The sequence below is a fragment of the Sciurus vulgaris genome (genome assembly GCF_902686455.1).
Source record: "Sciurus vulgaris genome assembly, chromosome: 8".
Lineage (NCBI taxonomy): Eukaryota > Metazoa > Chordata > Mammalia > Rodentia > Sciuridae > Sciurus > Sciurus vulgaris.
Window position 1 is genome coordinate 138,294,930 of NC_136468.1, and position 23,319 is coordinate 138,318,248.

The 23,319-nt window shown below is 42.3% G+C and overlaps 1 protein-coding gene across 1 annotated transcript in view; it reads right to left on the reverse strand.

The window, feature by feature from the left end:
* BICDL1 (BICD family like cargo adaptor 1) overlaps window positions 1-23,319 on the reverse strand; it is a 94,442-nt gene that overhangs the window by 21,039 nt on the left and 50,084 nt on the right. Inside the window, 2 exon segments of the mRNA XM_079151344.1 lie at window positions 3,876-4,022; window positions 6,826-6,942. Coding sequence (XP_079007470.1) covers window positions 3,876-4,022; window positions 6,826-6,942 — 264 coding nt within the window.

Below are 23,319 nucleotides of genomic sequence, written 5' to 3' on the forward strand. Positions count from 1 at the left end.
TCTGGCCCCTCTGAGTTCTTTATGCAGTCTACACAGGGCAGCACTCTCTGGTAAAAGGCTGTCCCTCCTGCACAGGAGGGAACAACTCAGTCACCGCTGCTATGTGCTGCCCTCTTCCCTGTGCACTCTGCAACAGACCTGCTCCTCACATAGCAGACATAGCTGCAGAGTCCTCGCCAGCCTGCTAGTGACCAGGCACGTAGCCAGATGTCACACCTGCACAGGGATGGTGTTTTGTACTTGTGTTCATGGATTGATGGACTACACCTCCCCGTACCTTAACAGATATTTTTCTGGGGGCTGGGAGAAAAACTTCCTGGGGCCATCTCTGTTTCATTGAAAGGAGAGGGGGGCCAGGCATGGTGTCGCACACCTGTAATCCCTGTGATTTACGAGGCTGAAACAGGAGGACTGCAAGCTCAATGACAGCCTCAGCAACTCAGCGAGGCCCTAAGCAACTTAATGAGACCTTTCCTCTAAATAAGAAAGGCCTGAGGATGTGGCTCAGTGGTAAAGTGCCCTGGATTCAATCCCTCCTACAGAGGGAAGAAAGGGAATGGGGGAGGGGGAATAGGGGAGGGAGAATAGGGAGGGGGGGGAGGGAGGAAGGGAGGAAGGAAGGAAGGAAGGAAGGAAGGAAGGAAGGAAGGAAGGAAGGAAGACTGCACTGGGGTTTTCCAGACTCTTAGCCAAGTCATTTTGTGGCGCCTGAGAGATGCAGACTGTGGGGGCACTGGCAGCAACTCAGAGATCTGGCTCTCGGAGGAGGAAGCAGCTCCCAGGCCTGTAGTCAATGCTTTAGGTGCTCTGGGAGCCTCACCTTGACCCATTAGTGCTAGAAAATGGTTGGGTAATGGAACCAGCAGCCTGAATGAGCCCTCGCTAGGAAGGGTCTAGAGCCTGGCTGCTCAGAGAATGAAAAGCAACTGGCAGGCCTGCTCTGCATGGTTCCCATGGGTCAGCCATACCTGCTCACCAGGGGAGCTCCTCTAGCTCTGGTTTTGAGGAAACTCAAAGAAAACAATCAAGATTATTGGGGGGGGGGGGAGACATTCCTAGGAAGCACTGGCACAGTTATAACAGCATACTAAATTGGCAAAATGCTTTACAATTATTTTCTAGACAACTCCACGTACATCTCAGCAGGAGAGTTCCACACAGACAAATACGGTTCTTATGCACCCGACAAAATTAGTTCAATTACTCATGCACCCTCAAAGGTGCTTAATTAGTTACAACAGCAAAAGAACAAAAGATCAGGAGAGGTCTGGTTCTCTGGTCAGTGACTGATTCACCAGCTGGGCAGATATGTGCAGAAAAACTAAACCACACAGGGAAAAGTCCATTAACTACGAGAACTCTCTAAAATAAGAAATATCACCTTCTGTACAATGACGATGACACCAAGTATATTTCTAGGTATGAATAGGGACGACATTAAAAGATTTGTGTTTATGTAGCCTACAAAGTTTAAGCTCACGATTCTCAAGCAAGCAGAAGTGGGGGCACGCTACTCATCTGACATCGTGGTGCTGCGAAGGTGTGAGGTAACATGATGTGCCTTATGGCACGTGGGCCCAGTCACCTGTGTCCTGGGTCACCTGCAGCGAGTGGAGGTCTGTGCTCTGCTAATGAAATCCACCACTGCTGGGGCTAGGCCCCGTGTACATCTACGCAACAGGGCAGCAAAGTTGTCCTTAGAGGAACAATACAGACTTTCTTTACTGAGTTTTATTAAGAGTGTAGCAAAATGCTTGATATGAACTGGGTGCTTGGTTGTATTTGGTCAGTAGCTTAAATATCTGTTTTTGACAGTAGGACCCCCAATCCTATAGTGAAAGATATCAAAAGGGGGCTCCCCTGGCAGCAACAGGCCCATTACCTTGCCTGCTCAGTGTTCTGCTCCCCCTTGACTGAGGGCTTAAAATCACGGATTAAACACATTCCAAGGCCACTGGCTCAAAGTTTTACAAATCTGGCTTAGGACAACTTTATGCTGCCTCAGTAAGATGGAATTTTTATTCCTTTGTCAGTGCAGGCCATTTCAGGAACAGACAGGACCTTGTGGAGGGCACTGGTCTGGCAGCTTAATAAGAGTTTCTCATAAACAGAAAAGATAAGAATTCAGCTGGAAATGTGGATCTTCCAAACAAAGTGGGAACTGCCTGACTTGTCTGAGGTCTTGGGTGAAACCTCCCTCACTCTTGTACTCTAGTTGGAAGACGGTAGGCAGACAGATGATGAGAGGACATGCCTGTGGTCTGACCTGATATTCTTGCTGCTACAGGACATGCAGCCCATTGTATCAGTACCTGGGGGCCCATACTGTCCTGGTCCTTTTGCCCCATCTCCAGGTCCCCAGAGATGGACTTGAAATAAGGACTTCTCTCTTGTGAATTCATGTTAGACTGAAAGCCTCTCTAAGCAGGCATTATTTTTCTATTTTTTCTGGACTTTTTCTTCCCTTTTCTGCTCCATGCTCTCAGTATCCCTCAGGCAGTGCTTGACGGGGTAACCATGATGGTCAAATGCCAACTTGAGGAGCAGGTGAGCAAGAGTCACCAGATGGAAGGGTTCTAGTCTCGACTCTACCAAGGACTTAGTGTATGACCTTAGATGATTTGTTTTCTCTAAGCTCCAGCTTTACAACGCGTGTGAAGGCCCTCTGTCCCTGCAGAAAGGCAGTGCTCACTGCTATTATCATCAACCTTGAAAAATGAGAAAACTCCTTTCCATTTAGAAAACTGCTGAGGCTTTTGTTAGCACCATTTAAAAAAAAAATTTTTTTAGGGCTAGGAATGGAACCCAGGGCCTTGGGTATGCAGCCCCAGTTTCTGCTCAATGTCTTCTGAGGACTTACTATGTGAGAAGTAACCAGTTGAAGGTACAAAGACAGAGAGGATAAAAACTGCTGATTAACCGTCCCTCTAAGAGGCTTGGCACTCAGGTGGCAGCTTAGTTTATGGTGTCAGTGATACCGATATTACCCAAGACCCTGTTTCCTCATCCCATATCAGGGCTTCCCAGCAGCCTACCCTGGAGCCCAGAGGGAACTCCATGGGCTGGCCTTTGGGTGCTCAAGCATTACCTGGCTAACCACTTCTGCATGAACACTTCCTGCTGGGTTCAAGGAGCCCAAAGGGCAGTGAACACCCCTTGTCTCCAGTCCCAGGCCTGGCCAGCCCAGCAAAGCACCTTGGTAGCAGATGTACACCCTGCCTTGGGGGAGGCTAGGAATGACAGTATTTTTGTTCTGGGGGTTGTTTCTTGTCAAGCTTGGGAATTCATTTGAGATCTGGTGGTAGTTCCCAAATAAGGACAGATATGGCTAAGAAGAAGCCATTTCCTTTAGGAAGGTTTAAAAAAAAAAAAAAAAAAAAAAAAAGACTAATGAGACTCACAAAAGGGTCAGCCTGTGCCTTTCCTGGCAACTGGCAGAAGTAGAATTATGTCTTGCTGTGTTCAGCGGGCAGCTTCTTGGTTTCTGTTCTGTGCCAGCCAACTAAATTTCCCATCCTAAGAAGGCAGCAGCAGAGAGCCCTGTGGGCTGAGGACAGACGGCCACAGGCGTCCTCTGAAATGTAGCAGATTTCACAGACGCAAAGAGGCCAGCATGATACTCCTTGTGCTCCAGTCATGTTAAAAGCCCAGGAAGAACCATGTGAAAGTGCTCCAGCGGCAGGGGCGCAGAACGCGTGGCCTATGGAGAGCCTGCACTCCTCTGGCCATGACTCAAGTCAGTGAGTGCCCTGGGGAATCACAACAGGTCCACAGTGAAACCTGTGTCACCTGCTCCTACCAACCCCTTTGCTTTCTGGCTAACTGCTCCTACTGTCTGGCCCTGGTCCCCCAAGGACAGCATCTCTGCCCAGTACCTGCAGGTCTTTGTCATGGCCCTGCCTCTCCAGGATCAGCACCCGGTCCTGTAGCTCCTCCACAGTCCCTTGTAGCAGGTCATTTTCCTCTAAGGTCGCGCTGAGACGATGTTCCAGCTCCCGTTTCCGATCTGACAGCATCTTGATCTGAAAAGGTGAAAAGTCACAGGGGTGGTGTGGCGCGTAAGAAGAGGGACTAGCCCCAGTGACGAAGGCACATGTCTCTCAGTGTTGTGCCCAAGGACTCAGAGGGCCACCACCTCAGAGAAAGGAGTGATGAAATCCTGGGCTGAAGAGAAAACTGTCTGGTGGGGGTGGGAGTCAGCCGTGGGGGCTGGAATGTGGGCTGCCAGGCAGAGGAAGGGATGGTTGGTGTTCTGGAAATTCCAGAGATAAGACCGAGAAGGCCCAGCCTTGCCTGCCCTCACCACCCGGCCTCACAGCTGGTGGGGAGAACCTGGCCTCTGGTGCTACTCTTCCTTCTCAAGTCGTGAGCATGAGAGAATGCCTATGTCATCCCCGGGAGCCACTGTGTTGTCACACTTGCTGGTTTTCCTCTATCCTTGCCCCACAGCTGGCCCCTCTGGCATTAGAAGTCACAGTTCAGACCTGGGGTGCTGAGTTAACGGAGCAACTAACAGCGTGCAGAAGGCAAAGTAATGTCTGCATCAGCTCATGCCCTGGGAAAGGACAGGAGAGGGACCATGTGGACAGCTGATTACTCAGAGCACCTTTTACCTGAGAAAGTAACTTGTAAATAGAAGCAAACTCTCCTTTTATGAAAAAGGCTGGCTTATTCACCCACAGAGTACCGAGTCTCCTATAAGAATGTCCTTGTACAACCGTCTGTCTACCGCCTCAGTGTCAAGAAGAAAGCAGAGGAAAGAGAGATTAGTCTTCTCTGGCCTCTAGGTTTGCAGGGAGAAAAGCTCAGCCAATGCTCCAGAGCCAGCAATGCTTCACCCAGAGCACCACTCTGCTCAGGGGCTCCAAAAAGCCCTCTCACCTTCCCAAGAGGTACTGGCTTTGGGGGAACTTTTGGGGTCCTGCAGGTCCCCCCGGCTCCTCCCATTTTTAACTCCCTGCTGAACTGATTTCTTATCCAGCTGCACATTTGTAAATACTTCTGACATGGTCCAGAGAATGATGCTTTTAAGGCTCTTACTCAGGTGAGTTTTGGTGACCAATCTCAGAATCTTTCCAGGAGACTTTGAAATGCTGTCTAATCTGTCCTAGGCCCTCAGAGAGCCCCTTTCCCCGTTTCTTGACTGTTCTCACTCTCTGCACTAGAGTTCTGCTCTTAGGGCCCAGATCTTCCCTGGCCACCAATCAATCAGATACGATGCCGTCCTGGGGAAAGGAGGTATGTGGCCTTTGTCCAGAGAGATCAGGTGTCAGGTAACAAAGAAATACTGTCTCTTGAGGGTGCACCTGGGTGAAAGACCAAAAGAGCAAGCCTCCTTCGTGAATGGAACCACTATTCCTGACAATGAAACAGAGTTACCAGTATGAAGGGAAAATTCTCCCTCTAGCTCGTTTTCATTTAAATACCCTCTGACCTTCAAGTTCTCCTTCCCATGGAGCATCTTTGTTTTTCAAGTTTTACTCAGTGGAGTAACTAGGCAACACGATTCTGGTCTATGTCAGACTCTTAATAAAAACTTAGAAGTTCAGCGTTACATGGAGTAGTATATTTGAAATGAAAATTTCACAGCTTGGCCTCCAGCAGTAGTGTCACTGGATGAAGTAAGGAATTGGCACTACGCTGCCAACTCCCTCACTCCACCCTACACACCCTGAAACACGTGATCAAATCTGGCCATAAACATTCCTGGGAGACCCTGTTCTTGAGGGTCTAGAAAAAGTGAATGAGCGAGTGGGGGAAAGAGGAAGATGGGCAACTGGAAGGAGCCAGAGCCCAGCAGGGGCAACTGAATGGCAAATCATGCACACGCACAGTCACAGACAGGCATGCCAAACCCCACCGGTACAAACTCTACTTACTTCAAGAACCTGCTGCTCAATACCAGTAGGAATGCCAAGGGAAAGGAGGAAGGAAGGGGATGGGAGGCAGAAGAAAAGAGAAGATATTGACAGGGTTTAGGAAAAACATCCTCAGGTCATTTATGAAGTAGGGAAGCAGCCGATGAGGTTTCTCAGGCCCCACAATGGCTGATTCCTTGGCCCAGCGGAGGGTGCTCGTTCCGTCTGGCTCTAGACTGTCCCCCCAAAGTCTTGACTTAGCCAAAGGGGATCAGATTTCTTGGGAGCAGATTAGGAGGAAGCCTCCCCTGGGGAAGTCCCTGCTCGGGCTGATGTGACCCTCATCTTCTCCTCGCCCCGGGGCTGGATGCTCACAGTACTGCTCCTTCAGTGTTGCTCTCTTCCTGTGGCCCACTCAGGACCATAGACCCTGGCCACCAGGTCTGGCCTCTCATTGCTTTCAGTGACATTACTGCATCCTGGGGACCACACAAAGTGCCTTCTATGTACTTGACTACCAAATCTTCACAAAAGTCCTATTACACAGAAACTTCTATTACTCTCACTTTACAGGTAAGAATAATAGCAGACCCTACTAAGGTGGACTGAACTGGACCTAGGAGGAATGGAGAAAGGGAAGATACCCTTCCCAGCTTTTATGTGGGGCTGGCAAGGGTATTTTTGGAGGGATCGACACACTCAGTAAAATGTAGGTCACCCATGATTTCAATGCCCTTAGTAGCAATTCTGAGCACCTTTATTTTTCCAGGCAACAGAGCTAACCAGAGGAACAAGGATCAAATGCTTCCCAGTCTCTCACAGAAACATCTCTCTTCAGAGATTTTTAATCCCTTTTATACAGAGCAGGTTTTTGTTTCCCCCTCAGAGGGCTCCTGATCCAAAGACCGTGCAGAGCCTCCAAGGAGAGAAGCACTTCTCCTCCCTGCGAAGCTGCCAGCAGGCTCACCTCGGCCTGCAGGCTCTCCAGCCGGATGATGTGCTGGTTGGTTGACGAGTTTTTCTCCCGAAAGTCTTCTCTGAGGGCGTGGACCTGCATGGAGAGTTGCCTCTCAACTTCCGATGCCTGCAACAGAGGAGACCTTCAGAGGCGATGGGAGGTGTGGGGAGGAAGTCTGCTAGCATCCTGCCTTTCATTTCTCAAGCATCTCTTTGCACTTTCCTTTCCATAAGGAGTTCCGGATGAGATGCTGCTTTCCCACCCACAATACATTTGTTCTGAAGCACCAGAACAGGATACACCCCACCCCCACCATCAATGACTATCTAGGGTTGAGACCACTTTATTGACTAGAAGCAACAGGTCCAGGAAAAAAAAGGAGCTCTTAAATATTAGTTATCATTATTATTCTGCATATTTAGAAACTCAGCAAACATCCCTACCTTAAGAGAAAGGCTCAGTATTTTACATGAAGTAATGACAGATACACCTCCAGTCTTAGGAAGTCCTTTATTTCTCCAATCAACTTGCTCAGCTGGGTTCAGGCAAATCACCTCTGTCTGCATCTCTCACTTCCACTCAACACTGGCACTATTTTGTTGTTCTGTTGCCAGGGAATGAACCACTGAACCACATTCCCACCCCTTTTTATTTTTTGAGACAGGATCTCACTAAGTTGCTTAGGACCTCACCAAGTTGCTGAGGCTGGCCTCAAACTTTTGATCCTCACGCCTTAGCCTCCTGAGTCTCTGGGATTACAGGTGTATATCACCAGGCCCAGCGACATGGGTACTATTTGAAATTCCTTGTTGTGTCTGTTAAGATTGTGGTCATTCCTTCCCCAAAAACATTTTTTGCAACATAATTCTTGAGGGAGGGCTGACTGAGGTGCTTCTTTTCCATTCCACCCATTTACTCTTTGGTGTTGCAGGGGGTCCTCTGAAATAAGGCTCCCTTGGTAAGGTATGAACTCCAACCTCCTTAAGGCCCAGACTGACCCTATTGCAGAGGGCTCTGCAGGCTGCCCTAGAGAGAGCCTTGGACAAGCCAAGTAACTGCCTCAGTGATCTTCTGAGGCCAGATGGGGGTCAGTGAGCTTTATAGGTTCTTGGGGAGAGATCACCATGTACTGGAATGGTTAGAAATGGCTTTAAGGAGGTGGGATGGTGATTATAATGTTGAAATGGTTGGCTAGCTGTTTAATGGCCTCTCTCTGTGATGGTTTTATTTTTAGTAGTCCTCTTTATTTTCAAGAACTATATAATTGTCTTTTTTTGGGTCCACATATTCAACACACATGGCCTCACTAGAGAGTCACATAAGAAACCTATTTCTGTTTTTTAAACAATGAATTACAAAACGCAAAATAAAACCAAATTAGAACACACTTTTCCTTTATATTCCAAGTTTAATTTCAGACACCACTGGCTTTTTAAAAAATTATATATATATACTTTTAGTTGTTGATGGACCTTTATTTTATTCATTTATTTATGTGTGGTGCTGAGAATCAAACCCAGTGCCTCACACATGGTAGGCAAGCGCTCCACCACTGAGTCACAACCCCAGCCCCACTGGCTTGTTTTGGATGTCTCACTTAAAAATATGTTAAGTAGTCACTTTTGCCTAAATACATTAGTTAACATTTATTGAGTATTTACTAAGTGCCAAGAACTATTATGCTAAATGCTTTCAATGCCTTATCTCAATGGTCAACTCTCACGCTCACCCCTGCCCCACTTCACTAACAAGGGAGTGTGTTCATGGAAGTGAATGAACCTGCCCAGGATCTTAGCAGGTGAGACCATCAGGATAACAAACTCTGGGCTTCTCACCCTCAGATTTGGACTGCAATATTGCCTTCTTGTACTTTTAAACATCTTTTTCTATTTCCATTGCTCACTACTGAAACCAAACTTTACATGAGTTCAATTTAATCTTTCCTTTTTAAATACTAAGCAATTTTATTTAAGCCTCCTGCAATGTCTTTTAATGGAATGGAGGACCCATCAGGAAAACTCCCTTTCATGTGCTACAGTTTGATTGCCTATACATAATTCAGCTGACCTGGGGTTTTAAACATATTTGAATTTGCAAAGCACTGGGTAACTTAGGTAGTTAATGGTACTCCTGGCACCACCTGCCTTAACTTGACTCACAAAGCCAAAGAGATGCGCTCAGTCTACAAATCAAGCTCAGCTAGTCTAAGAAATGCTTCTGTAGACAAGCCTCTGCTCAAAGTGATCTTCTTAGAAATGGAAATGTTTCTTCTTACCAGGCAGTTTGACTCTAGAGTCTGAGCTCTTAAACCACTGAACTATAATGTTTCCTTTCAATATGTGATTCCTCAGATGTGCCCAGAGATGTATAACTTTCAAAGGCTTTTAACCTACATTTCTCCTGCGAATCTCTATTAGCTCGAAGAAGCAGGAATCACTGGCCTCTTTTTGCAGACCTTTCCTGGGGGTGGTGAGAGGTTCATTCTTAGAAAATGACAGGCATGGTTAACTTCTCATAATTGTGAGTTTTGTTCACTCTCCTTGATTAGGCAGCAAATAAAAGAGTTGAGGCAAAACCCAGCATCTGGGTAATTAGCATTTCCACCTCCCTTTGAGCTTTTGGAGTCTTTGAGCTCTTCAGTATACACTGTATACATGTATTCAATTACATGGTACTTTGTAAATATGTACAATGAAATTTATCATTGAAAACAAGATTAAAATGAAACAAAAAAACCTCTCAACATCTGTTAGCATAGGTAAATATAAAATAAGATGCCAAGATTTTAGTTCAGGTATTTGACCTTTTCAAACTTTTCCCCCTTACAATAAAAGCAACAGATGTTCAGAGTGTGGGGGGGGCAGAAATATTAAATGAAAGAATTTCCACTTACCCCTCGTCATTAATGCCACTCCCCAGTGGTAGTCACTATAATAATTTTTTCTTGTGGGTCTTCCCAGAAAGTTTCCATTCTATTCATACCTATGTATAACACTACCTAAAAACTTCCCTTTAAAAACATGTGTATTTTGGGCTGGGGATATGGGTCAGTGGTAGTGCATGCATGAGGCCCTGGGTTCAATCAATAAATGTATGTGTGTGTCTGTGTGTGTGTGTATTATACATAAATGAACATCTTTCCATCTCAATATGTAGATCTGGCTTAGTTTTTTTTTTTTTTTTTTTTTTTTTTTTGGTGTGTGTGTGTGTGTGTGTTATTGGGGATTGAACCCAGGGGTGCTTAACCACTGAGTCACATCTGAGTCGCATCCCCAACCCTTTTTATTGTCTCAGGGTCTCACTAAATTGCTGAGGCTGGTCTTGAATTTGTGATCCTTCTGCCTCAGCACTGGATTATAGGCATGTACCATTGTGCCTGGCTGCCTTATTCTTTTTATTTTATTCCTTTATTTATATGTGGTGCCAAATTGAACTCAGTGCTTCACACATGCTAGGCAAGTGCTTTACCACTGAACCACAATCCCAGCCCCTGCCTTATTCTTTTTAAGAGTTACATGAATATATCATAACTTAAGTTATAAATATATGATAATTTAACTAGTTTCTACTGATGAGCATTTAAGAGGGTTCCAAAAATTTTTTTTGCTATTTTAAATATTGCTGCAAAACCCATTTTTGTTCACCCATCTTCATGCCTGTGGGAGAATACCCCATGAGTAGATAATTCCTCTAAGTAAAACCTCTGGGTAAAAAAATATGCACATTCATTCTGATAGGTATGCAAAACCTTTCCTCCAAAATGGTTGTGGCGTCAATTTATTCCCCTACCAATAGTACAAAATGCTTACTTCTCAATACTGTGCCACCACTGGGTATTATGAAATCATTTAATCTTTACTGATTTCTAATATCTTTAAAAACTTAAATCTCTTTAACTTTCACTTTCTACAGAAAACAGAAAACGTTCTAGAAATAACTCTAGTTCTGTTACAGAGTGCCAAGAAGTTTAATACTCACATGGTCCCTGACCTATCCGAGTGCTTGGGTTACTGTTATTCAGCCAATTCTCCAGTGTGAAACACTCCAACAGTGAGTTCTTTCTCCCTGATGGGGCAATTCGGTCAGAGGACCACCGCAGACACACTACCTCCTCTACACTGTGCAAAGCTGTTCCCCAAATACTTTTCTTATTGTCACCACTACCCAACATATGAACATTCCCCAAACTGGAACATTTAGATTAGGTTTGCTTAAACTGGCCAAGGCAAAACTGTTAACTATACATTTTCTGTTAAATGGAGGAAATGAAACTGCATTAGTTACACAGAAATATCCATTCGCTTATCAAAAGGAAAAAAAAAAAGGAACCAATTAACTTAGAAATTATTACAGGAAAGATCTATCATCTTAATACTCTGTTGGAACAATCAAGTCTACCTTTAGTACAGAAATTCTCCATCTGCCTGCTGCCAAAGACGATGGACCATGGTCACCTAGGGAGTGGCAGTGAGAGTGACAGGATGAGGACAGCAGCTAGGGCAATGGTTAACACACTGAACATCTGCTATGTGACTGACCTGGATCTAAGCAGGTCACATTTACTATCTCGTTTAATCTTCATAATAACACAAAGAAGTAGGAACATGAAGTTTCCCATTTAAAGCTGAGGAGATTGAGGGCGAGTCCTACTGGCATTGCTGAGTGCTGAATTTAGGGTTTCAACCCCAATGGCCACCTCTGCAGTCAGACTTGACACGAGTGCCTCCTTTCCATTCCATTCCTCTCTCTCAAAATGCTTATGTGTGACATTAGAGCAATAACCTTTAAATTACCCTTTTAGATAAAAAGAGAATTTTAAAAAATACTGTGGTTGAGAACTACTGATCTAGGACAATATTCTTCTTGACTCTGGGGATTGAACCCAGGGGCACTTAACCACTGAGTCATATCCCTAGCCCTGTTTATTTTTCATTTTGAGACAGGGTCTCGCTAAGTTGCTTAGGGCCTCACTATGTTGCTGGGTCTTGAACTTGTGATCCTTCTGGTCAGCCTTGCAAGCCACTGGGATTACAGGTGTGTGCCACATATGGTTCTTCATGTTTTTTTATTTGTGCATGTAATAGTATAAACTGATGGGATCTGTTGTTACTTATTCATACATGAACATAATATAACACTAATTTGGCCAATATCACTCCCTAGCACTTCCCCACTCCCTCTCACCCCTTGGTTCCGTTCCTCTACTGATCTCTTTGATTTTGTTGAGACCCCCCCCCACTTTTTTTTTTAATCTCTCTAGCTTCCATATGAAAGAAAACATATGACCTTTAACCTTCTGAGTTTGACTTACTTCCCTTAACATGGTCTCTAGTTCCGTTTTCCTACAAATGACATTTTGTTCTTTATGACTAAATAAAACTCCACTGTGTATATATACCATATTTTCTTTATCCATTCATCAGCTGATGGACATCTAGGTTGGTTATATAGTTTGGCTACTGTGGCGGGCAAGACCCGGGGCCCAGGGTTACGCCACATGCATCCAAAGATGGCGACTGGCAGAGAGCCAAAGGGCCTGCTGAATGCCTTGAGAAAAACAGGAAGCGTTTATCATTGGCTGTATGATAATTAGTTCAGCTGCCTAGCGCGTGGACAGATATATCTTACATGGATGCTTGAGCTCGTGATCGCTTGACCTTTAATAGGATTGGATGGACATATCTGATTACAATTGCTTATGCATGAGACTGCTTATATATTGAGGGTGTTATCCGAATAAAGTGGAAGCTGCTTGGGGAACTTCTGAAGAGTATATGTCGTTTGTCCTGCTGGTCGGCGACAAGCGGCAGGCTACTGTGAATTGTGTTGCTATATCCATGGGTATGCATGTATCACTGTCGTACAATGACTTCAGTTCTTCAGGATAAATACCAAGGAATGGCATAGCTGGGTCATATGGTAGTTCCAAGCCTACTCTTTGGAGGGACCTCCATACTGATTTCCATATTGGTTATACAAATTTACAACCCTACCAACAGTAAAATAAGAGTTTTTCTCCACATCCCCTCCAGCATTTATTATTAATTTTATGCCTGATGACTGCTATTCTGCCTGATGTGAGATGAAATCTCAGTGTAGTTTTGATTTGCATTTCTTTAATTGCTAATGATGTTGAATATTTTCCGTTTGTATTTCTTCTTTTGAAAAGTATGTTTAATTCATTTGCCTATTTATTAATTGGGTTTTTTTTAGTTCTTTATATATTCTAGATATTAATCCTGTAAGATGAGTAGTTAGCAAGATTGTCTCCCATTCTGTAGGTCTCTCTTCACATTCCTAATTGTTTCCCTTGTGCAGAAAATTTTTAATTTTATGTCATTCCATTCATTAACTCTTGGCATTATTTCCTAAGCTTTAGGGGTCCTACTGAGAAAAGTTGATGCCTATGCAGATGTGCTGGAGTGTTGATCCTATGATTCTAGGAGTTGCAAAGTTTCTGGTCTAATTCCTAGGTTTTTGATCCATGCTGATTTTTGTGCAGGGTAAGAAATAAAGGTATTTAAAACATTATTACATTTAGTTGACTTTCCTCCATTCTACATGTGTATACCTACGCTATTCATACATTTTCACTTACTATTTCGTCAAAAGCATTTCCAGATTACTACTGTTGGTTAATTATCACTTTATATGACTGCATAAGATTCCATCCAATAGATGGGTTTTAATTTCCTTTTCCATTTCCTTATTGTTCCACATCTGGGATATCCCCATATTTTGCAATGATCAGACACGGATGAACACGTCATTGGGTGATAGAACTAACATTTGTATAAGAAGTGGAATGGACAACCTCTTATTGTGTCAGAAAGTAGATGAACATACATTAGGAAAACCACACCAATTTGAACCAAAAATGAGTTTCTGATTAGTTTCTGCTTAACTGGAAGATTCAATTAACCAAGACTGTATTTTCTGATTTTCAAGGTTTTACTGTTGAAAACTTTCAAATTTGGTAATGGGTGCCATAATCCTATTGCTAACATATTACAGGATAAGTCTCTTTACTCTCAAGTATTCATAGGAATAAATATGACAGCTATCTACTGAATGATAAATAAATACAAAAAATATAGTTTACTGTTCTTGTTAGGCTGGAGTGTGCTAATTCCCCCCCCAAAAGACTTTTAAAAATAAAGCTCAGAAGTGAAGTCTATCATGTATTTTTATTTTACTTATATATTTTTTTACACTGGGGATTGCTCGTAGTAGTGATCTACCACTCAGCTACATAACTGGTTCTTTTTACTTTTGATTTGAGACAGGGTCTTGTTAAGTTGCTGAAGTTGACCTCAAAATCTCAACTCTCTTGCCTCAGATTCCCAAGTAGACAGGATCACAGGCATGTACCACTATGCCTGGCTCCTGTTTTCCCTAATGTTTGAAGACAACAGATTTTCAAAGGAAATTTTTCATTTCTGGTGATATGGAAGACAAGGTTATTTGGACTGACCCTCCTACTAAAAAAAATGCTAGATAAATAGAACACACTTAAAAGCATCAAAGAGCTGAAAAGATATTGATAGCGGTAAGGCTCATGTTTCACGTATGCAAATAATTACAACTTGTCTATGGAACAAAAACAGAACCAAACAAACTGAACTGCAGTACAAATGAGTAGCATAACATAACCTGAAGGGGTGGAGAAGAAAATACTAAACTAAATAACTTTGGAAAAGTTTTTTTTAACTGTACATTCTAAGGTTGAAGAGAAAAGATTCTGCACTGTAGTTAATTTGTTTCTCAGGAATCTGGGTTAGCAATTCTAACACTACTGACACATATTTTTTAAAAATGTACAAATGAGGGCTAGGGTTGTGGCTCAGTAGTACAGCACTTGCTTAGCATGTGTGAGGCACTGGGTTTGATTCCCAGCACCACATGTAAATAAATAAAGGTCTAGCAACAAGTAAAAATATGAAAAAAAGAAAAACCTGTACAAATGAGCAAATAAATATAATTAGGATTATGAGAACCAGGGTTTTCTCTTGCAGATAAAAGAAGCTACAAATAAGAGGGAAGGCTAGAATGAACCATATAGTATTGGAATGGAATCAGAAATAGCAGCATGAACTTATAGTTTTTAAAATACATACAAATGAAGAGACTAAGAAATGAACATAGATGTGTTTTGTGTGTGTTTTAGAGCACACACACACTTATTAGCTCTTTCCTCTGAGAGGGCCTAAAAGCAATGACATCCTGGCATCAATAAGCACACATGGTGCTCAGATCTTGGTTTCTAAATACCATAGTCTAATGTATGAACCAAAACTCCCTGGAGAAATGGTTAGTTCTGGGTTTGGGGTAGGAAAAATAAAAGTTGCACTTAGAATATTTTATGGTACTAGAAAGAAAGAAAGTGCTTTAGAAAAATGGTGGTGGTGCATGGAATTGACATAGAAGTCAACCTGAAGGAGTCCCAATGGCTGGGGCTGGGATCATCAGATCAATACGCAAATAATCATAGTAATGGATTAAGATACATAAGATAAATATTCATGAGTTCACAGTGACAAATGATTGAATAATAAAAGGAGGGAAAGGGAGCTGTTCTTTCTTATAGACGAATTTCAAAGAATACACATAGAAATGATGAAAATAAAATCATCACTATGCAAGCAAGCATCACAGTAAAAACCACTGCACGCAAGAAATAGAGAATGAATGCTAAAATTAGTGGGCAAAAATCTGATAATAGATATTTACAATGTCTCAAAATATCTCCCCACAAGATTATACAGGGAAAAACAATAATTTTACAGTGGGAAAGCCTGGTAGACGCTACCACCTTAACCAAGAGATCAAAGTTAACATCACCAGTAAAAAGACACAGCAACACCACATATCCTTCATTTAATGTGCTAAGAGAACGACTCTGTACCTCTACACTACTCTTGGCAAAAACACATTACCTTGACTTATCTGTGACTAATTACACAGATCCACAATGAGGGATTTCCTACAAAATCTGAAGAGTACTCTTCAAAAGTATCAAGTTCAAGAAAAACAAAGAAAACCTGAGGAATTGTTAGAAAAAGAAGCATGATAACTAAATGCAATATGAGAGTCCACACTGGATCCTGGACCAGAAAAAGGACACTTGTGGGGAACTTGCAGAATTCCAGTATGTATGTAGATTAACTAATAGTTGTGTTGCAATATAACCAGTATTATGATTACTAAGGTGTTAATACCAAGAGGAGAGGGATATGAAGGCTGTATGAGAATTTGTATTGTTTTTGCAATTTCTCTTAAAGTCTAATTCTATTTTTAAAGTCCCAGATTAGTTGTTTCCCTAGACACCTGATAGAGGAAAACAGATCCTCTCTGGAGAATGATGCCTTTAATTCCCAAATCAAATAACTTCATATTTTCTAATAAAAATAAACAGATTACAGTAAAAAAAAAAAAAAAGAAAGAAAGCAAAATCAAACATGTATACATGAAAACAAGGACTCATGAGCAAGAACCATCAGAAAGAGATACATAAGTTCAGATCCTGAAATCCTCAGAGAAAGATCATACAACTCTGCTATGCTTAGAGAAATACAAGTTTTAAAATATCTCCAGGGAACACAAACATATAAAATACAACCTATTAGATATTTTTTAAATGAAGATATAAAAAATAAACAATAATGAAAAATTAAAAACTCAATGGGTAGTATAAAATTAAAGAACTCTAAACATTGGAAGGCACAGTAAGGATGAATCAGTAAGGATGAGATTGTGAGAATCTCTGTATCTGTAACACATATATCATACTTCTACCCAGAACACATAAAAACCCTTCTAACTCAGTAAGAACAATCTGTTATTTTTTAAACGAGGCAAGAGATCTAGACAAACACTTGGATATATAAATGGCCAATAAACATGTGAAGAAGTGTTTCACATCATTAGTCACCAGGACAATACACATTAAAAACACAATGAAATACCACTACATACTCACAAGACTGCTACAATTAAAAGGTCTAGCAACACAAAATATGGGCAATGTGGAACAAATGAATTCTCATTTGGTGAGAAGAACAAACCTACTCTGGCATAAAAAACCAACAACTTAGTTTCTTATGTACATAGTAACTAGTGTTTAAGAACATACAAGACAGTTGAAGAGAAAATTACCAAAACAGAAGATGAATCAAAAAGAATTATCTACAATACAGATGGAAAACAGAAGAGATGTATTAGTATAATACCTCTGCAATCCCAGATAGAACAGAGCTAAAGGAACATAGGCAATATTTGAAAAGATAACAGTTAATAATTCCCTCACCAATGAAGACACCAATTTAAGAACTCAAGAAGCTCAATGAACCCCAAGTAGAATAAACAAAAAGAAATTCACACCTAGATGTATCACATAGAAAGTGCAGAACAAGAATACTCAGAGATAATCTTGAAAAGCAGACCAAAATCAAACAATTCACTATTCACTATTTAACATTATTTTTGTTTTGTCTTGTTTTTTAAAGAAAATAAGTATATTGTTTTGGGGAGTGGGCAGGTGTCCAGACTTGGAACTTCAGAAACTGCTTCTTGATGCCAGCAGTGCTGGTGACCTTGAGTATGCTTAAACCACTGCCTTGCTCGATTGGCCCATCGCGATGCCTCTGAAGCAGGGGGACAGATGGAGGCATGTTCTCGGGTGCTTCTCAAAGCTACTGCACTTGCGCATGTAGTGGAGACGGTCCTGGCCAATCACAATGGTCCTCTGCATTTTCATCTTGGTCATCACACCAGACAGGATCCACCCTCGGATGGAAACATTCCATTGAAGATGCACCTCTTGTCAGTGTAGGTTCCCTCAGTGGTCTTTTTTAGTCTTGAAGCCCTGACCCTATTTTGAAAAAGATGCTAGGCTGCTTTTGGTAGGCACGCTCAGGCTAAATTTCCGCCATCTTCCCGGCTGCTTGAAGAAAAAGGAAGCGGAGGTGGCACTGGGTTTCCTAATTTGCTGTGCAGAGACTGGAGAGGAAGTGACGCAAAAAGTCTAGGTAGCACAGCTTTGGGCAGTGCTTCCAGTGGACTCTGATCGACAGGAGCCTTAACCAATCATGTGATTCAGAAACTGCAAGACTATGCGCCCTGATGGGGCAAGACTCATAAGATTACTCATAGAATAAAAGTAAAAGAAGATAATTGGGAAAAAAAATATATCAGAACAAAGGCAGGTGGCTTTTTCAAACACTAGACTTGGTTTGATTAATATGGTTTGGCTAAATGGGTTCATATTAGATCTCTGTGAAATAAAAAAAATGTACAAAAATGTAAATATGAAAACTTTTTTTTTTTGTCTTTTTTTTTCCTGAAATCTACCAAGTGCTCCCTGTTATAAAAGGCTCAAAAGATCTTCCAGACCAGTCCCTTACCCCCTTGACTGGTTTTCACAGGACTAACCTTTTCTTTCTAGAATTAGCTGAGGCACCAACTCATCCAAGCAGCTTTCCTGAGTGCCCTGTGTTCTCACAGCATCCTGAGCACAACCCTCCAGTTGTGCTCAACTTGAGAGTTGTTGAGCACATCGGTTGTTAGTCATCGGCTCACACTACTTCTCCCTCCCTACAGCTGAAGCTGTTAATGGCTCTCACAAATTGTCTGATTTGAACTTGAACACAAGATCTTTTGAGGCTAATAGAAACTATCCTTGAGACATGAAAAGAACTGTTTAAAGGTACAGTGGTAACTACAGAAGAAAATAGAAAAAGGTAAAATTTCCGAAGAATTAAGGTAGACATAAACACGATATATGTGAAATTAGTGTCGTCAAAAGTTTATTAAGACTTTACTCTAGATGGCCAGATTTATCCAAGGAACTAGGGATGTGACAGTGAAGAAAACAGACTGGTCCCTGTCTCAGACTCTAAAATTGTCAGAGCTGGACTATCATTCATAAATGAATGAATGAATGAATGAATGAATGAATGAAATGAACTCCCTCATCGACCAGATGAGAAAACAGGCCCAGAATGGATGCCTTGGTCACAAAGTAAAGGGTAAGTAAATAAAAGAGATGCTAATTTAGGGAAAAAGATGGGCAGGGATAGAAAAGCAAATCACGGGGAACAGGGACTCACAATTTAACAGCAACATGGCTGATAAAGTTTAAAGAAGGAGAAAATGAAAACAATTCCCTCCCCTTAGGCTTAGTAGGGTCCTTATAGTTGCAAATATAAAACATTTTCTTTCCCTGGTGTCTCTTTCTAGGTTTCGATAGTTTGAAATTCATTACTATTTTAATCTCTTTCCTCCTAGACTTGGAATTCCAGTAGCCAGGACATTATTTAATACATATTTGTAGAATGAATGGTTTATGTTTTCTTACTACAAAGTCCGTTTTCCTTTTAAAAGTGTCCTTTTCATTTTGGTAACATGAAGCATCATGCCCTCTAATCTTTGCAAAGCCCAACTTGATGACCAAAGAAATTATAGAAACAAACATCTAACAATTCGTTCAAATGAAAAATGGGAGATTTTAAACAAAGTTTATCCTGTCCAAGCTTTTCAATTTATTTCAATGTTTCATAAATATCTATTTTTTAACATCTTGAAGTTTGATACCTGTGAAGGCAGACATGTGTCCATGATGAGCTGCTGTGTTCTTGCACATTTACAGTGTTCCATGAAACACCAGAAGCAATGCTTCTGCTGCACCAGCTTACTAACACCACCTTAGTGCAGATACATGATGTAAGCACCGTGTACTCAAATTTATGTACAAAGAAGTTCAACGCAGTACTTTTTTTGGTAAAAAATTGGAAGCAATTTAAATGTTCAATGTTAGCAGACTGGATTAAAATGAAATGCTATGCAATGAAATGCTATGTACCCATATTATATATCTACCACCATAATATATAGCTAACCATATTAACAGAAAAATTTCAACAACATACAGTAAAAAATTGGCATATTTAACCCCATTTACATGAAATCGTGTATACATTTATGTGTATACACGCATAAAAGAATGTGTAAAAGCCATTTATCAGAATGTGATCAGTGGTTACCTTTGGAGAGTGAGATTCTGACTGATTTTTACTCTTGAAAAATATATTTTTTGTGACTAGCAGTGGCTGGCACACTTCTGCCCAAAACAAGGACCAAAACAAGGGGGGGAAACCAAGAGCTACATCACTAGAGTGTGAGAGGCAGAGCACTGGGGCACAGTGGGGATGTGGCAGAGACCCTGCAGGGCCGGGAGACACATGTTACCTTATAAAGAGGAGAATGAAGCCACAAAGCATCCGCTGCTCCATCACTTCAGATCAATCCTGAACCAAGAGGGACTTCACTCAGCAGGAAAGAGGTAAGCAAGAGGTCACTGGCAGTCCCCACTCATGCCAGACACCTGAAACACTTGCTGCTGAGAACCCCATGGCCCTTGCAGGATCTGAACCCAGTTAGGGGAGCTGCCAAGTTACTCCAACACTGCCTTCCCCAGAGAAGGAGCTCGGCCCACATTATGCTTGCCCCACCCAGACTCTTGCTGCTTGGCGTCATCTTGGCACTCTATCTATCTGGGGTTATTGGGAAGTGACAGGGCAGCTGCCCAAGTGGCCCCACATGTCCAGCCCTCTGAACTAGTCAGGAGGCCTGGTCCTAGCAGCCTTTCCAGAGTGGTCCTGCCCAATCTTTGCAGCCCCATGAAGCAGCTGAGTAGTCCTTCTCAGCGGTTCAGCACATGGTGACCCTGAGAAGCAGAGGCTCAGCCCCACCCTCCCAGAGGAAGCAGAATGGGTAGACCACATGAAGCAGACAGGAAGACTCTCTGAGCAGTTTGGCCCCCAGAAACTCTGCAAAGTCACCTATGCAGCCTTTAGATGCTGAAAGGTTTCTGGTACAGCCTAGACCTCACTACTAGGCATGACACACCACACCTACCTCTGCAGTGGTGTGGCCCCACCTCATGCAACCCACGCAAACTGACAGGTGCCCTACACATACCAGCAGCTGGGCACACTGTACCCAAATCTGTCAGCAAATTTTCCCCAATGAATGGCACTACATTCCAGCTGTGGCAACTTCTGCAGTTTAGGCCACTGGGACACTTGCAGACACTGCCAACACTGATTACAGCTAAAGAAGCTACATGGATACTCAAGCACCCACCAGGGACCACAGCCAACACAACATATCCAATCAATACCTAAGATATATCTCTAGTAGAAAGTCTTTTGACTATGAAGACAGCTCTATAAAGCTGATAGAGACAACTGACTTGCCAGATGGGCAAATACCAATGTAGGGACACACAAAGCATGGAGAAAACAAGGCAATGTTAACACCTCCAGCCGGGCATGGCGGTGTGTGCCTATAGTCTCAGCAACTCAGGAGACTACGGAGGAGAATCACTTGAGCCCACAAGTTCCAAACCAGCCTGGGCAACGCAGTGAGACACCATCTTCATGTTAAGAAGCTCAGAAGATGAGATGAACACTCCTGAAGCAGCAACATAAGGCCCAGAATAAATATTTGTAAAAACTGGCAGAGGGTATGAGAAGCACACAAATAACTCAAGACATAATGGTTAACTGTCTCAAGAACAAAGCACACAGCTGTGTGACCTTGAGAAAATCATCTCACTACACCTCAGTTTCCAAATCTGAAAGAGAATGATTAAAAGAACTACCTTTCAAGTTATGCCAGCACTAAAATACAAAAACACATAAATGCTTAGCACAGATTAAATACATAATACTATTATAGCTATTACTACTATTTAGGATGAGTAAAAACCTGGCATTTCCTCAAAGAAAAATATGCAATTTGAAAGCTGAAACCTTGGAGACTATCAGGTTCAAATCCCTAATTCTGCAGGTGATGAAACTGAGGTGTGGCCAGCACTCAGGCCTCTCAGGATGAGGTAAGCAAGGAAAGATAAGGACCTATAAGAGAACACAGCTAGTTAGTGCTCTGCTCTCATTTGGGTTTCTATTTCATTCCTACTTATTTGTCAAAAACAAAAAGCCATATGCTGGATGATTTTCAGGGATGAGTTTTTGGCAAGTCTGATGTCACTACCAGTATTTATTACTTGTGTAAGGGAAGGCCTATAAAGTCAACGCAGGTCCTACTTATGGGTGGAATGTGTCAAAGCCCCTCTCTGATGTTTGGAAGGTGCATGCCCACTAGGTGGGAGCCATATCTAATTTTATTTGAGTTAACTTTAAATTTAGAGCACAATAACAATTTTGTTGTTATCATCCTTTAAATCACTATCACTAATATAATCCCTCAGAAGCAAGCAAGAACAACTCCAGCTGCACAAGCTTTAATTAAGGGGGGGGGACAACTGTTAATCTGGTTAATCTGCTGTTTCTGAAAGAGGATGATTATTCAGTCAGAACCCTGCTGCTAGTTAGTGAAAAATTCTTCAGCAGTCAGAGAAAATAGATTTCTAAATTTTATTTTTAAAAGTTCAATAAGAGTTCATATAGTAAGTCTCAGATATTTCCAATTCACTGCCTTCACAACTGCAGCCTTTGATTTACTCTTTTTTTTTGGGGGGGGGGGGGACCAGGGATTGAACTCAGGGGTACTCAACCACTGAACCACCTCCCCAGCACTATTTTTTATTTTATTTAGAGATAGGGTCCCACTGAGTTGCTTAGTGACTCACTTCTGCTGAGGCTGGCTTTGAACTGGTGATTTTCCTGCCTCTTCCTCTGGAGTCGCTGAGATTACTGGAGTGTGCCACTGTGCCCAGCTTGATTTACTCTTAAGTTTGCGTGTGTGTGTTTTTTTTTTTTTTTTCAACCCAAATGACACACTGATGTGTTAAGTGGATGGCCTAGCCCTTGCACTAATTCTAACACAGATGGAATGCTTGCTTAACTATGCTTTGAATTGGGGATTCAGAGATGAATACGATATAGCTCTTGTGGGAAGTCTTCCACCTCAAAATCTAAGAACAACTTAATCTATCTTCTCCAGGTGACCTCAGGGAGAACTACTTAACTTTCCATGCCTTGGTTTCTTCACATGGAAATGAGGATAAAGTAGCACCTAGCTCATAAGGCTGCAAAGGAACTTAACACATGGAAAGGGCTTAGGACAGTGTCTGGCACACAGGTGTACCATGTTACTGTCTTCCTCCTCTCCATTACTGAAGACCACAGAAAGGCTAGCAAACATAAACAAGGGTAGAAAAGAAAGAGCTAAGAAAACCAGGCCTGGGGACAGATGGAGGACGGAAAGAACGACACCCCCTACTGAGCAATTGCAGGGAATTCAGGAACTCTTTCACCCATGAGAGAGCGATGAAAAGAGAAACCTGAAAAATGTCTAGGGAGCCATGCGAGAAATGCAGCACTGCATAGTCCCCAAGAACACATCCACCTTGGAATAGGCTTCCTTCTTCCCTCAGGGTAGAAAATACTCAGTACCATGGACTTCCTGGAATGTGAACTGCTTATGCTTTCCAAAGGAGATGACATGAAATCCCTGGAAAAGAAACTGAGAATCTTCTCA